Here is a 13,959-nt window from a genome sequence, read left to right on the forward strand (position 1 = left end):
TTTGTTGTGCCTGGCACCACTTGTTCTAGAGTTGCTTTCCAAAAATTGGTTTTATTGTGCTTTTAGCCAATGTTCTTCTGGTTACGTGGCTGTATACCAGAGCAGATGGGTTTAAGAGGCTACAGCAAAATCTCAGTCTACATTTTATCTTGCATTTCTCTCATTATTTGCTCTACAAAGCAGGTATGGCTTTCAAACATGGATAAAACATTCTATTTGAAGATTAATGTAGCAAGACAAGAAGCTTTACGTTCACAAATATGTGCCTGCATAGCTATTGTTGGCAAATACACTATGCCGCAAGGTGATCCAGCAAAAAGTTGAACCTTCTGCTGGGTCACCTTGTTCCAGTTTTGTTTTTGGCACCATTGCGGCTGAAATAGAAGAGCCAGCTGACCACAGCAATAGTCAGACTGTACTGTCTCTGTGTTACAGGCTGAGAGATTAAGAGATTTGAAGCCTGAGGACTTTACACAATGGGCTTTCAGCCTGATCAGTAAAAGCTGCGAGTTTGGTAATCAGTGAGAAAAATGTTGACATTTCACAGAAGACAGAATACATTATCAGAGTCAGTAAAAGTTTTCAAGATAGAGTCCCTGAATATGCAAGTGTGGATGTGAGACAGAAGAAGATCATACAGGCTTTGAAAGGGTTTGAGTTTTTGTATTGTTTTACCACCTCAGAAAGGCCTGACAAATAATAAAAAAAAAAGAGTATAATTTTATGTGTCGACTATATTTAGAATACTTTCAATATGTTTTTTTTTTTGGGCATCATAGAATTCTTTCCTACATTGCTCTGAAGTTATCTTGAGCCTTCAAATGTTCCCAGACAAAGAGTGTCTATTTTGTTCTGTCATTGTGGTTGGATTCAAACCAACAAGCAAAAGTAACTGATTGAAGCCGTGGTTTCACAAATAAAACCTCTGCTTTGTGTGAGGCCATTGTTTCCAAATACTGCTGATATAATAGCTTCAGTTTGACCTGTTGGAAAATGAACAAAGTTTGGTAGAATGTGATGGGGAGGTGGACTGAACACACCTGATGAAAAGTGGAAATATGGATTATTTGTGATTGTTTCTTCCTAAAATAAAACTTAAAGTACAGCTCCATGTTGTTAAATGGGTGGAAAGGCTCCACAAAGTTTTTAAACAGGAAAGAGGGAGATTAACAAGGGGAAAAAAAAGATTTATTTGCAGCATCTCCAGCTTTGGTGTGTTTCATCACATTCAAGTCATGATTTTGTTACAGTTCAAATACATGTTTTTGTAGATTGTTTACATTCGTCATGTCTTCCATTCCAAATGTTTGTTATAGATTATTTTGTGATTAGACAAGTAGAATTGAGGAAAGATGTTTAGGGTTTTTTTACCTGCTGACAGTTTTGGCTGCAGCTTCAGCCTTCATCAGAGCTGTCAAACGCTTCCTGCTGTGACGTGTCTAAAAACAGCTGGCAAACTTTTCAAGATAAAATTTCCTGACCCAACCGTGTAAAACACAGACGGTGGGGGAGCGGAGAATGGACACAGTTGGTGGAAATTTTATCTTGAGAAGTTCCCGCGGCCCAGTCAGCTGTTTTTAGACACGTCACACCAGGATTGCCAGCTCTGATGAAAGCTGCAGCTACAGCTGAAACCGTCTGCAGGTAAAAAAAAAAAAAAAAAAAAAACCTCTTTCCTCAATTCTACTTGTCTAATCTCAAGAAAATCTCTAACATGTTTTTATGTTTAGCATCACTTCAATATAAGTCTACTTGGAGTACCTATCCTGTGTTTTTCAGTGGCATTCATCAGTGTAGTTCCACATTAGGTCCATTAGCTGTGGTTGTTTCCTTTTTCGTCATCCACAAACTACTTGATGCTATCATTGAAGTTTCTACTTTTTTTTTTTTATAAAGCCTGTAAAAATGGTCTGTCTTTTTCTGTAGAATTGGACTTTAAACAGTAATCGTGACTTACACCACAGGTACAGTGAGACACCACCAGGTGTTGCTGAACGGACTCTTCCTCCATAGGGGCTGAGAGCGATGCACATAACTGAGGGAGATCACCACTGCAGATGAGAAAAGGATAAAGACAGATTTTAATCATCACAACAAATCCATGTGTCAGTGTGTGTATTACTTACACTCAATATGTTTCTACCTGTGTGTAAGACCAGGAACCCCGCCATGACCTTCTGAGTCAGCAGCAGACCGTTTGACAACTCACTGAACCACTGAGGAGCGTCATCTGAGGAGCTGGATTCACACAGAGAAACAACTGACTGAGCTGATTCATAGCCTTCACCCTCCTCACTTCTGTTCCGTCTGGTGCAGTGTGAGTGTGTCCCTACCTGGCTGTGAGTATGTGAGTGTAGGTGGCAGTGGTGTTGCCGGGTAATGTCATGTTGCTGCTTCGGAGGCAGACCTCCTGCAGGGTGAACCCAAAGGCCAACAGGTAGGCACACATCGTCAGACCGAACTTCAACAGGAAACAACCCAGGAAGTAGTTCTGGGTCTGACAGGAGGACAACATGACAATAATGTTATATCCATTCAAATCATTTGCACACCTTTATTTATTGCATTTCTACTTATTTGTGCTATTTATTGCCAGGACATGACTTTCTAGTAACAGAAAATTAGCAAAAACATCTGCATTATTCTGAATACTGTGTGCTCCTAGTCCTACCTTCTTAGGAATGGCGTTGAGGTTCTTCCCTGTGGCCACAGTCATGACTGAACTGTCAGGTGGCTTCCCTAATAGAGACACACTGGCAACACAAGGGACATACCAGATTAGTGAGACAGCCCACTGCACAGTAAAAAGGACAGTAGTATATAAACTGCATGTGTGAAAACAGGTGTGCTTGAGTTTTAGAGGTGGAGCAATAGTTTGATTCAGATACTGTATAAGAGTTAAGTGTTAAGAACTGTCAATACTTGATTAATTTGCTGGTATTAACCCCTGAAATTTCAGAAATTAACTATCTTTATATCAGTCATTACCTCCGCCAAGGAGGTTATGTTTTTGCCAGGGTTTGTTTGTTTGTTTGTTGGTTAGTTAGCAAGATAACTCAAAAAGTTATGGATGAATTTTCAGGAAATTTTCAGGAAATGTTGATACTGGCACAAGGAACAAATGAATAAATTTTGATGGTGATTGGGGGGGACGACAGATCTGCCTTGGCGGAGGTCTGCGCTTTCCGAGTGCTTTTCTAGTTAGCTACTGGACAAGTGTTAAATATCTTGTATAGAAAACAAAGTGCCAAATCTGTTAATTATTTTGCATATAAAAGATAAGTTGTGAAAAAAAGACTTTAAAAAATCACTAGTATCCAGTATTCAGTCACTCAGCCATTCCATTTAAGAAGGCTGATACTGATGCACTAATACTGATACTTTGCAATGTGTCCTGTTGGTTCCAAATATTCTGCTGCGTATAGTCGGTATCCAGATTTAGGTATCAGAATTGGCTCAAAACAAAATAAGTGCAGTGTTGGTTCTTTAAGCAACATGTCAATGAGTGTCATAAGACCGACATGAAAGTGTGCGTACCTTAGCAAAGGGCAACTGAAGCAGGACAACCAGAGGATGTCAGTGGTGTTCATGGGAGGAGGAAGCTGAGCCAGACAGGCCAAAAACTGCACACAAACACAGACATTCATTCAAAAACACTGCAGTCTGGCTGTCCACAAACATCCTGAGTAACCTATTAGTTCTGTATCCTACATTAGCATTTATTCAGCAGCATGCAGATGAAATCTTAGCAATATGCACTACTAAATAAAGACAAACACAGAGATGATCTTTTGAAATGAATGAAGTGTGATGCGTCATCTTTCACCTGGATGATGACCAGACTGAGCTGGCACTGAAGGAGGAAAAGGAAGCACTTGCGGATGCCGTAGGTTGTGTGTCGCGCCTGGAACAGACACATAAAACAGTGGTAAGTGAATGAATCGAATTAACAGCTCGATCTGACATATTCTCTGTGCGTGTGTGCATCTAACCTGCTCTATCAGCTTCACCATGCTCACACTCTCTCCTTGGTGGAAGGTGACTGAGCAGCCCAGACTGTTGAGCTGCCCAGACAGCCTCAGAGGTGACAAACCTTCAACTTCTCCATTAAATCCTCCTCCTGTGGCGTAGCCGAAAGTCTCCCATGAACATTGAGATGGGTACAGTGGATCTAGAGCGATACTGTGGAAGACATACAGTTTAGTGTGTAATCACTTCAGAATCAATCCATTTTAATTATTTTAAAATATATAGTTTAACATGTTCATATATTGTCAGTAACTCTAATTTTTTACAACTGGGTAACAAACTCAACCAAAATAACAACCCTCCTTTTCCACTGAGGTCTGAGCAATAACATAACCACAGATACAGGTTAATGCCTTTTGCAGACAAACACAACCAGTTAATTTAACATATTATTGAACAACAATGTTCTCCATTTTGCATTAAATAAATAATCCTTGACAAAATGCATGTGATATTGACCACTGCTCTCTTCTGGCCTTCAGGTTACTTTAGCAAAAACTTGAAATCATTTATAAGCTCAAACAAGTTTATTCTTTGAGTGTATTGTATTTAAGTTAATGAATGATTGTGTATCTTCGTCAAAGCAACATGAAGACAAGAATCACATGTATTTAAGGAAAACTTGGTGCATGTGAATGATGAGTGTGATTTCTGATATGGGATTATGCTTTTCAGCTAAGAGGACTGTGCCTCCACCCTTTGAGGGTCAACTACTTTATTCAACTAGTCATTTTTTTCCATATCTAAACTCTCTCATCTTCAACTCTTAAGTCAGTTCATTCTAATAGTTTCTTCTGAGCGTTTTATATTTATGGCCCAAAGTACATACATTCACATTTAGAGAGATGGAATTATTGTACTCCAGATTTGTACTTTTGTTCACACCTTGGTGACCATGCTCTGGTACAAAGATGCCATTGTTCAGTGCTCTTTTGTACAATTCCTTTTCCATGCTACTGTGTGCAAAGAGTCGATTAGATAACACACAAATTTGCAACAAAATGTATTACAATGTGCATTTACCTGAGGTCACTCTGGATGAACAGGCGGCTGTTGCGGAAATTGGCAGAGCTTCCCAAACAGCACGTCACCTCCCTGTTCTCTTGCATGATTTTCATCATCTCACACATAGCTGAGGAAATCACCACAGAGAGAGAATTTTAGTTTCAAGACACAAAATGGCCCTTGTCTATGCAGAGTTTTAAGGCTAAGTGCACATTTGTTATGAAAAGTGAATGATGTTTAACAGATAATATGAAAAGTGTTCATCGTATTTTGGTCATGTAAATAAACTTACTGTCAGGGGTGCAGTCAGTGAAAAGTGGAACCAGAAGAGGCACATTATCAATGTTCTTCAGATGAGGCCGAACCTGGTGGATACCACGAGGTAGTTTGGCCTAAGAAGGAGCACAAACAACAGGAAAGAAGATTAGGAAAGACAGATGAGCACATAAAAATACAAGACACTTTATTCCAAGTGTTAGAGAGAACTTAACAAAAATAATTATAATGCAAAAACACAAAACAGCTAGCTAAGCACTAAACTTAACCATGAGCATCATGATGAGAGTGGATAGTGAGATGCATAGTTACCCTATTGCAGTCCTCCAGGAAACTGGGCACATCGCTATCTGTGGGCTGGAAACTGGCCAGGTCTGAGTGGGCTTCTTCCTCCGGCAGCAGTGGACCTTCAGCTTCATCCCGAGAATCTGCAACATAAACAACCCACTGAAGCTGCAGACACACTGAAACATAACCCACTATCTCATCAAACTCCTGCTCTTCACTTGCTTTAAGATCAGGTTTGGGTGCATCAACAGTACAAAGGTTAACTATTATAACGCATAACAGACATCATTTTGTATTGTCATACAGTAACACATTCTGTCCCTACTAAACAGTCAAAGCCAACTTTTCCTAGGTCCAGGTCCAGTACCTTGGTTCAGGTCTTCATGTAGGGAGCCCTGGCTTGGGCTGGATGGAGCTCCATCACAGGGACTATCTCCATTAGGAGTCAGAGAGATGTGACAGTTCCAGCCTGTCTCCAAACCCATCTTCTCTGCAAAAACCTGCACATATACACAATGACAGAGTGCTTCTTTTACTGTCTGTACTTTACTGCTTTTCCCAGTGAGCTGGATGCATTTTAGCACATTATTGTCATGCACACTTCTATTTTTCTGTTGATAATTAGTAAATCACTAACATAAAAACCCAACAAGGAACTGTGTGAGCTATGTTTTAACAGCAGAGGGAGTAAATGCCATAAATGTTCATTTCATGTGCCGTCACCTTGCTGCGGAGCTCATCCTCCATGGAAAGTAGACAAATCGGATGCAGGCAGTGACCAGAGCGTCAATGAGTCGAACCGTGTCCAGCCTCGCCTGGAACTGGGACGACACCATGCCCCATGAAGATTTGTCCACTCAGAGCCTGGACACAGTCATCCCGCTCCACCCCTCTCCTATCCCCTCTGTAGAGACAATGGCGAGGAGACCATGACATGTATTAAAACTTGCATTATCACAGTGTTGATCCTTTAACAGTAATCCTGTGCCGTTTGAGTCGTTACCATCGGAGCTCCAGTGTTTCTGCAGGAGGTGTGCTTGATCGGGGGGGGAGGGGCAACTCCAATCCAGAGAATAGGCATGGACCGGGGGCCAGCTCCACACATTTCCCATTCAGCTGGCTCGACAGTGACACCTGCATGGGTTTGTAGGCAAAGGCTGAGCAGTAACCAGACAGACAGGCACGCTGGTAAAAGTCCAGAACCTTCTTCCTGTAAAAAAACAACAAACAAAATCCAATTAAACAGAAAAAATGACAGTATCACCAAATGTACGGCCATTGGTGTTAATTAGCCTTTTGATTAAATACAATAAGTGTTGCTGGATTTCTTTTACATAAGATAAAAACAATGTGGGGAAAAAAAAATATTACACACTCTACAACCACTGCCACCATCCACCAGAACACACACAGCACAAAAGCTCTCTGATGGTTAAGGCTTTGATATTCTTTACGCTTTCTGATCCATCATTTACAGTCAGTTATGACACTCATCAGCATTAACGCTGTCAGTTTGGTGTTAGACTCTGTACCTGTCTGAGCCTGAGAGGGGGTAGATATCTGTTCCGTCCCAGAAGTCAGTGCAAGCCTCCAGGATAAGATCAGCTGAGCCATGTGACAGCATCTGAACATTATCTGTAATGGGGGGGGGGGGGGTAGTTTCATATTATGCCATTATCCATTGTGTTATAAATCGCAAACTTTATGTTAAGATTTACAAATCACATCTATGATAAATGTCGATTTTTTTTACTACTTTGTCACAGTAGTCTGGAACTGAAATTTTGCACAATGGTTCTAATAAGAGGAGAAAAATATTGAAAAGTGAGTAAGTACCTTTAATTTGTTTAGTTTAAGTTTCAAAATGGAACGAATAGGAAACAAAATGAAGAAAAGACATAAGGTGCATAAAGAACATGCAAAACAAAGCAGCTCTTCTGTCATTAATCTCATCTCATTAACAGGTACAGTAGAAGAACTCACTGGAGGAGGAGTCTCGAACAAACAGAGAGATGAGGTGGGAGATGGGGGGCTGCCGTTTGATGAAGTAATGAAGACGACGGGAAGAAAGCTCCTTGGTTTTCTCTCCTGACGGCAGCTGGTACAGAGCCAGGTGGTTCTCCTGTTTAAACAGTTCCCTCGCACCAGGTGTGAACCCTGAAGAGAATGTAACACAGTTCAGTCTGGGCCACATCTCTGAGTAACAACAAGGAGTTTAGAGTCGATTGGTTTCAGGTTGATAATACACATTAGCTGCCCAGAGAAAATAGGAATTAGTGGACACATCTGTCAGATTTTTTTTTTGTTTATCAAGATTATAAATGCTTTGGAGAAGAAAGTGATGCAACCTGTGACATAAAAGAAGCAGCATTGTCTAGAATCATCTGCAAGGTAGAAACAGTACATGTATATTAAAAGGGGAATCACCACTTATCAACCACCTTTCTGTTCAAACGTCAGCATCAATACAATTTCACCTCATGGTCCATAAGATGTTTGATCTATGTGTGGTAAAATAATATGTAGTTTGTATACAGTCATGTCTCTGTAAATGAGGAAACAAAACAACACTGCTGGTGAAGCAGTACTAAAGAGAGGGTGGGTTTGTTTGGTTAAGGGAAAATATCAACAGCCTTTCTTAGTAATTGTTATCTTGGTTAATCCCCAGTTAAAAATAGCGCACAATAAATGCACTCCCGCTTAAACTAACACTTTGTTAATCCCAAGGAGGTAATTAGGACAATTACACCCCCAAGCATTACAAAGTGTTACATTACATACACAACACCACATCTTATAATTGCTACTACTGTAATTGCTATCATTTTGTATTTAAAACCACTGAAAAAATAAATTGACCTAAATGGCATCACACCATCAAACATTAGTTTCTTCTTAAACTGGTCCCAAAGTCATTATTCGACACATTAATGTGTTTGCATCACACTCAGATTCTCATGTGCAAACATTAAAATTGGATTAACTGTTTTCTGCTATTAAAATATTAATTTGTGTACATTTATAACGCACAATTATTTCTTTGAGGAAAACACTGAAAATTGTTATACTTTACTAGAAGTAGGTTTTATATGATTTAACAACACTGAGTGGTGTTATCCAGTGTTCTGGCTGTAGAGGTGCAGAAGAGATGGACTGAAGAAATTGACAGTGAGTGTAAAGATTACTGCAGAAAATCTGAGTCCACCACATAGATATAGTGTATAGGCTGTTATCATGGATGTACATTCACACCCACTTACACATTAGAAATTTAAACAAAAAAAAAGAAAAAAAAAAATCGATCATGTAATAATTCTTAAAGAGTTCCATAAAGTTCAAATGATTTCATTTGAGTCATTGAAACTACTAATGAATTAACTGCAGTACTATAAAATCAGAGGCAACTTGCAAACTTATTTTCTCATTTAAACCACAGGGGGCAGATCTATGCTATCAGTGCTGAGACTGAAAACAAACTTCTTCTCTGGGAAAACTTCATCTATCATTGATCCGCCCATCCATCAGCAGGAGGACAGTCAGATCAGGTTTTGTCTCGGAAACCACACTGGCTGAATAAGATCTGACTCACTGATGTGACCTCATATGACCTGACAAACCCAAAGGAAGAGACGAACTGGGTCATGCTCTAAACTAGGGACTGACAAATCTGTTTTCTTTTTTTTTCTTTTTCCAGAGCTGACACCATTTTCATGGAGAGTGATAACTGCTATAAATCAAAACCTTGAGAAATAAAACATAAATGCATTGCACACAAATTCACAAACTTTTGAAAAGTCTTTAAGCTAAGTGACAATTCCAAGAACCATTCATTAAATATATAGTATTTTCATTTCTGTGTCAAGTATCTGCCATTTATAACATGTACCCAAGTAGATAGTGCTGTATGTGGGGCTAAATCTGCTAAAACTTACTAGATCACGAGAAAATTAATCAGCGAGTGAAATTTCATTACATGACACCATTATTCGAGGATCAAACTAACTATTCCTGCTTTAAACCCCTTCAGATCAGTGCTCACCTATGAGTCTGGAGAGCTCACAGAGTCCCCAGGGCACGTAGACGGGCAGCACGGTGCCATGACTCTCCTGCAGGGCCAGGTTGGACAGATGGTCAGAGAAGCGGCAGAGCTGCTGGGTGACGCTGGCGTTGCACAGGTTCAGCATGATGTTGAGACCCAGTGGCTTGAGGGAGGGCAGGTGGCATTGCCAGGAGAGGTCATCGAACTGGATGCTGGCTGGGTTCTGCTGGTCCTGAGACAGACTCAGCATCTCCAGGTGGTAGTCGCAAACGAAGTCCTCAGCCTCAGCGTCCGGGCAACCCAACGCGAAGTCCTGGGAGACCAGGGACATGGACGTCAACTCAGACAATATTTTTATTTTTTTTTTACATACTTTAGACTTGACAACCTGACATATGTGTAACATTACCTGGGTCTGGTCATCCTCTCCCCCCTCGGTGTCGTGGCTGAAGCTGACATTGGACCCAGAGTGGTGTTTGGTTCGAGTGTGCGCTGGCTGACCAGGCCGTCGAGGCCGGAGTGTTTCGCTGGAGCGAGCAGTGTCATGTGATGTCTCGCTGGGCTCTGGCCCTTCCCCGAGCTGGTTGAAGGGCTCTGCTGGTAGACAGAGCAGAGCCTCCCCCTCCTGGGCCTGCACAGCAACATTTAAACTTTAGAATCTCACAGAATCTCTATGTCCATAACAAAGTAATCCAAATAACTGATGCACACACCTCATCACGATCATCATCCGTCTCCATTCTACAGTAGGAGTTGATGGACAGGTCATCTCTCAGGTCATCCTGACTGTTGTGAGGGGGTTCAACTCGTCCACTGAAGAACAGCACAGTCTCAGGACTCGGGTTAGGCCACGGACAAGATACCCTGCTTGTCTACACAGCACAGCACCTACAACACACATGGAATAAATGACTGTGGAGATATTCCTGCATAAATGTTTGCTCCTTCAGTGATAACTTCTGGAATGTGGAGATACTGTTAGCTAAATAAGCTGAAAAACAACCACCCAGTCAACTGGTTTCTTTTAAAAGTTTTTCTGAACTTGCCATGAACATCAGGGAACAATAAGCCTATGGCGGTGTTTTTCAACCTTGGGGTCTGGACCCCACGTGGGGTCGCCTGAAATTTCTAGTAATTGCATTAAAAAAAAAAAAAAGTTGTAATAAAAAATATATAGTGAGTTGCAGAGACAATCCCAATACATAAAGACATGAAAAACTGTGAAGCTGAAAATGAAGCACGTGGTATGTTTATCTGTCAAATGTTAATTGTGGTCAGTTTAAGATGCTGCAGAGCTTTCATAATCTATGTTTGAGTATTGTTCATTTCAGTATTAATTGTCAGCTTGTATATCCAAGATCGGACCTGACTGTACATATCCTGACCAAGGAAAATAAAATCTCACTTTGTGCAGTAATCTACACCTGGCTTTCTGCTTCCGTCCATAATAATCTAACATTATATAGACTCTAAAAGTAGTCTACTAAATTAATGTTATTTGCAACATGGTATAGCACAACTACTGACTGATAAAAACAAATTACTTTTTTTAGCAAAAAAAAAGTCTCCGTTTTGAATGTCTGGGGTAGACAGAAATTTTGTGATGTTTTAAAATTGGGGTCATGAGCCAAAAAGGTTGGGAACCACTGAGCTATGGCATCTGTACTGCCAAAAACAGGCTTTTAGGCCATTCATATTTTTCTTTTCTGTCTGTTTTTAGTCACATGATACACCTCAGGAGTTAGTACTTGATTGCCTAACCATTGTTTTTGATATCTTTTGATGGTCTAATAATTTTTTCTGTGACTGTATATCATTATGAATTAATTTGAAATCTATTCTGGAAGTTTACCTTTCATAATTTCTTTGTTAAAAAAATCTCAGAAAACAGCTTATAATTATTATGTTTTAAGTAAACTGTAAAAATATTTCTACAGATAGTTCAGTGGAGTACTCACAGTGACTGAGCCCAGAGTGGTAAGAGGCTGGAGGTGTAGCTGCCGTGTCTGAGACTCCCCCTTCAAGACACCCACAGGTGTCTCCACACACAACGCAGCATCTCCTGCACATGGGAGCACACACAAAAATACTCAAGTTAGGTGACGGTAGCTGATAGATAGGAGATAATGAACATGTCAATACATACAAACTCTTTCAATGAGATTCAAAAGCACATAAATCATATGAGTGTAATCAAGCTATTTGAAAAACAAGCAGTCAGGAACGAGGAAGAATCAAATGGAGACAGCAGCTTGATTCTAATACAACATTGCAAATGTGGACATCAGCTTTGTGATTGGCTACAAAAACAGAAAAACAGACTTGTAAACTACACCGCTCATGGCATAAGGTGAGGAGGTGAAGCCTAGTGCAAGCTGCAGCCTTCACTAAGCGATTCCAAATATCCATGCAGATTTGGTTCATTTCAATGGAGTCCATGGTGACAGCGTCAGCGGGCAACAAAGTGAAAACGACACTAACAGCTCAGGGAAATTGTGCTCAGCATTTTGGTCAGATTTTAAATAAACAATCAATTCACGTTGAATTTTCAATGTAATCCTCTTTATGAACTATAGAGTTTAGTGATGAGGGGAATAATGAAATGAAGCAGTGAAGAAGAGAATGAAGTATTACATAAATGTGTGTCCTCTAGTCTTTATGCAGAAAAAATTGCTGTAAAAAATGCTGTGAGATGCAGTCAAGAGGGGAGTTATCATGACAGGCTAAGAGGTCCTTTTTATGTTGGCAACCAAATTGCTTAAGATACCACAGAGTAAAGAAAACCTCCTTGTCTTTAGTACCAATTTAGATACCTGAGGAGTAAATCCTTATAAATCTCTTGTGAGGAGGATGTAAAATCTGTTGTTGTTGTTTTGCCTTGAGTTGCCTATAGTGTTGCTAGGAAAGTGATCACATATAAAGACAGAGCGATATGTAATTTCAGGACTCTGTAAAAGCAAACTAGTGTGACAAAGCTTTATACACTGATTTTAATTCTGGAGCAGAGCATCTCTACATGCATGCAATCCATGTTAACACATATGCTTGTTTTCAGCACAGAGACACACTCCACTTAAAGGAGTGAATATTTTGCTTTTTTTAAATGGAATTATGCATTTTAAAACATTTCCCTGTGGTCTACATAGACTGTAAATGCTATGCTTGGGTCTGAATTCTTCATTGATTAAACTCCACACACCCATTTTCAATCCTACTTTGGAGTAATGACAGGAGGAAAGGTCATTTTGAGCACTGGCCCTTTAAATGCAAATGAGTCACTTCACGCTCAACCCCCTCCAAGTTGTTGACTGTGCTTTCTGTCCTGTTCAGCCACTTGTGTTCATTAATACAACCAAAGGCTGAACATTTTAGGTAATGGGCTTGAAGTTTGGACATCTTTTCAGTTTTTACTACAACCGCTGCTGCCGATAAACAATGATGGTGTACTCGGAGAAATGTTCGTCGGAAGTCTTGACCTTATATTTGCAAATGTCGTGACATAACTAGTTATAAAAACGTGACAAATTAAGCAGGAATTGAAACAGGTTGTAGAAATCCACTTGATTTTTTTCCAGAATGAATATAAAGACTGCTTTGCAGCACCTGGAGAGTTCAAATTCAAACTTTTTGAACTATTAGGGTCCCCAAATATACAAATAAATATACCAAAGACAAATAAAAGTGGGTTTAGCAAAATATGACACCTTTAACATGTCACAGCTTTGACAATCAAACATAAGGTAAAACACACATAGTAGACATCAGGGCTGTTTCCTGAAAGTTAGCCATTCCTTTTAATTTTCAAGGGATTTTCTTGCATTTATTAGAGAGTGTAAGGGAACAGGAAATCTGGAGAGAGCGAGGGGGGAATTATATGCAGCAGGACCCGTGCTGGGACTCAAATAGGGTTGTTGCAATAGGGCCTTGGGCCATGTGGGATGCACTCTAACAGGTGAGCCTCTGGGGGGCCCAGAGAGAACAATTCCAAGCAATTCCACTTGGGAAACCTTCCTCTCAATTGCTTCTCATTTCTTTTCAAATATTTGGAAGTCAGTGTGCCAAACAGTAACATGGTAAACCTAAAAAGAAGCTCAACATACAGAGGAGTAACATGAGGAGTTAGAATAACAAGGTGAAACAGGGAGGTAAGCCGTGTGCACAAACTCCAGAAACAGTGACTGGTGTGGAGTTTGAGTGAAGCAGCCTGGAATTACATGCCAAAGTGTACCACAGGTATAGATAGGTGTTGTGCAGCCAAACACTTAATGACACCAGAGCACACAGGCTGCAGATCTAAATTACTTAATAGTTAATTCATTCAT

The 13,959-nt window shown here is 40.2% G+C and overlaps 1 protein-coding gene across 1 annotated transcript in view; it reads right to left on the reverse strand.

Moving 5' to 3' along the window:
- tmem94 (transmembrane protein 94) overlaps window positions 1-13,959 on the reverse strand; it is a 37,736-nt gene that overhangs the window by 2,468 nt on the left and 21,309 nt on the right. Inside the window, 25 exon segments of the mRNA XM_030163474.1 lie at window positions 1,958-2,051; window positions 2,144-2,238; window positions 2,334-2,497; window positions 2,672-2,753; window positions 3,538-3,623; window positions 3,827-3,904; window positions 3,993-4,182; window positions 5,053-5,161; window positions 5,327-5,426; window positions 5,623-5,738; window positions 5,966-6,098; window positions 6,322-6,347; window positions 6,350-6,437; window positions 6,439-6,488; window positions 6,491-6,502; window positions 6,602-6,651; window positions 6,653-6,808; window positions 7,131-7,233; window positions 7,582-7,755; window positions 9,638-9,950; window positions 10,047-10,268; window positions 10,351-10,488; window positions 10,490-10,525; window positions 11,596-11,672; window positions 11,675-11,699. Coding sequence (XP_030019334.1) covers window positions 1,958-2,051; window positions 2,144-2,238; window positions 2,334-2,497; window positions 2,672-2,753; window positions 3,538-3,623; window positions 3,827-3,904; window positions 3,993-4,182; window positions 5,053-5,161; window positions 5,327-5,426; window positions 5,623-5,738; window positions 5,966-6,098; window positions 6,322-6,347; window positions 6,350-6,437; window positions 6,439-6,488; window positions 6,491-6,502; window positions 6,602-6,651; window positions 6,653-6,808; window positions 7,131-7,233; window positions 7,582-7,755; window positions 9,638-9,950; window positions 10,047-10,268; window positions 10,351-10,488; window positions 10,490-10,525; window positions 11,596-11,672; window positions 11,675-11,699 — 2,717 coding nt within the window.

This window comes from Sphaeramia orbicularis, chromosome 19 (assembly GCF_902148855.1).
Source record: "Sphaeramia orbicularis chromosome 19, fSphaOr1.1, whole genome shotgun sequence".
Classification (NCBI taxonomy): domain Eukaryota; kingdom Metazoa; phylum Chordata; class Actinopteri; order Kurtiformes; family Apogonidae; genus Sphaeramia; species Sphaeramia orbicularis.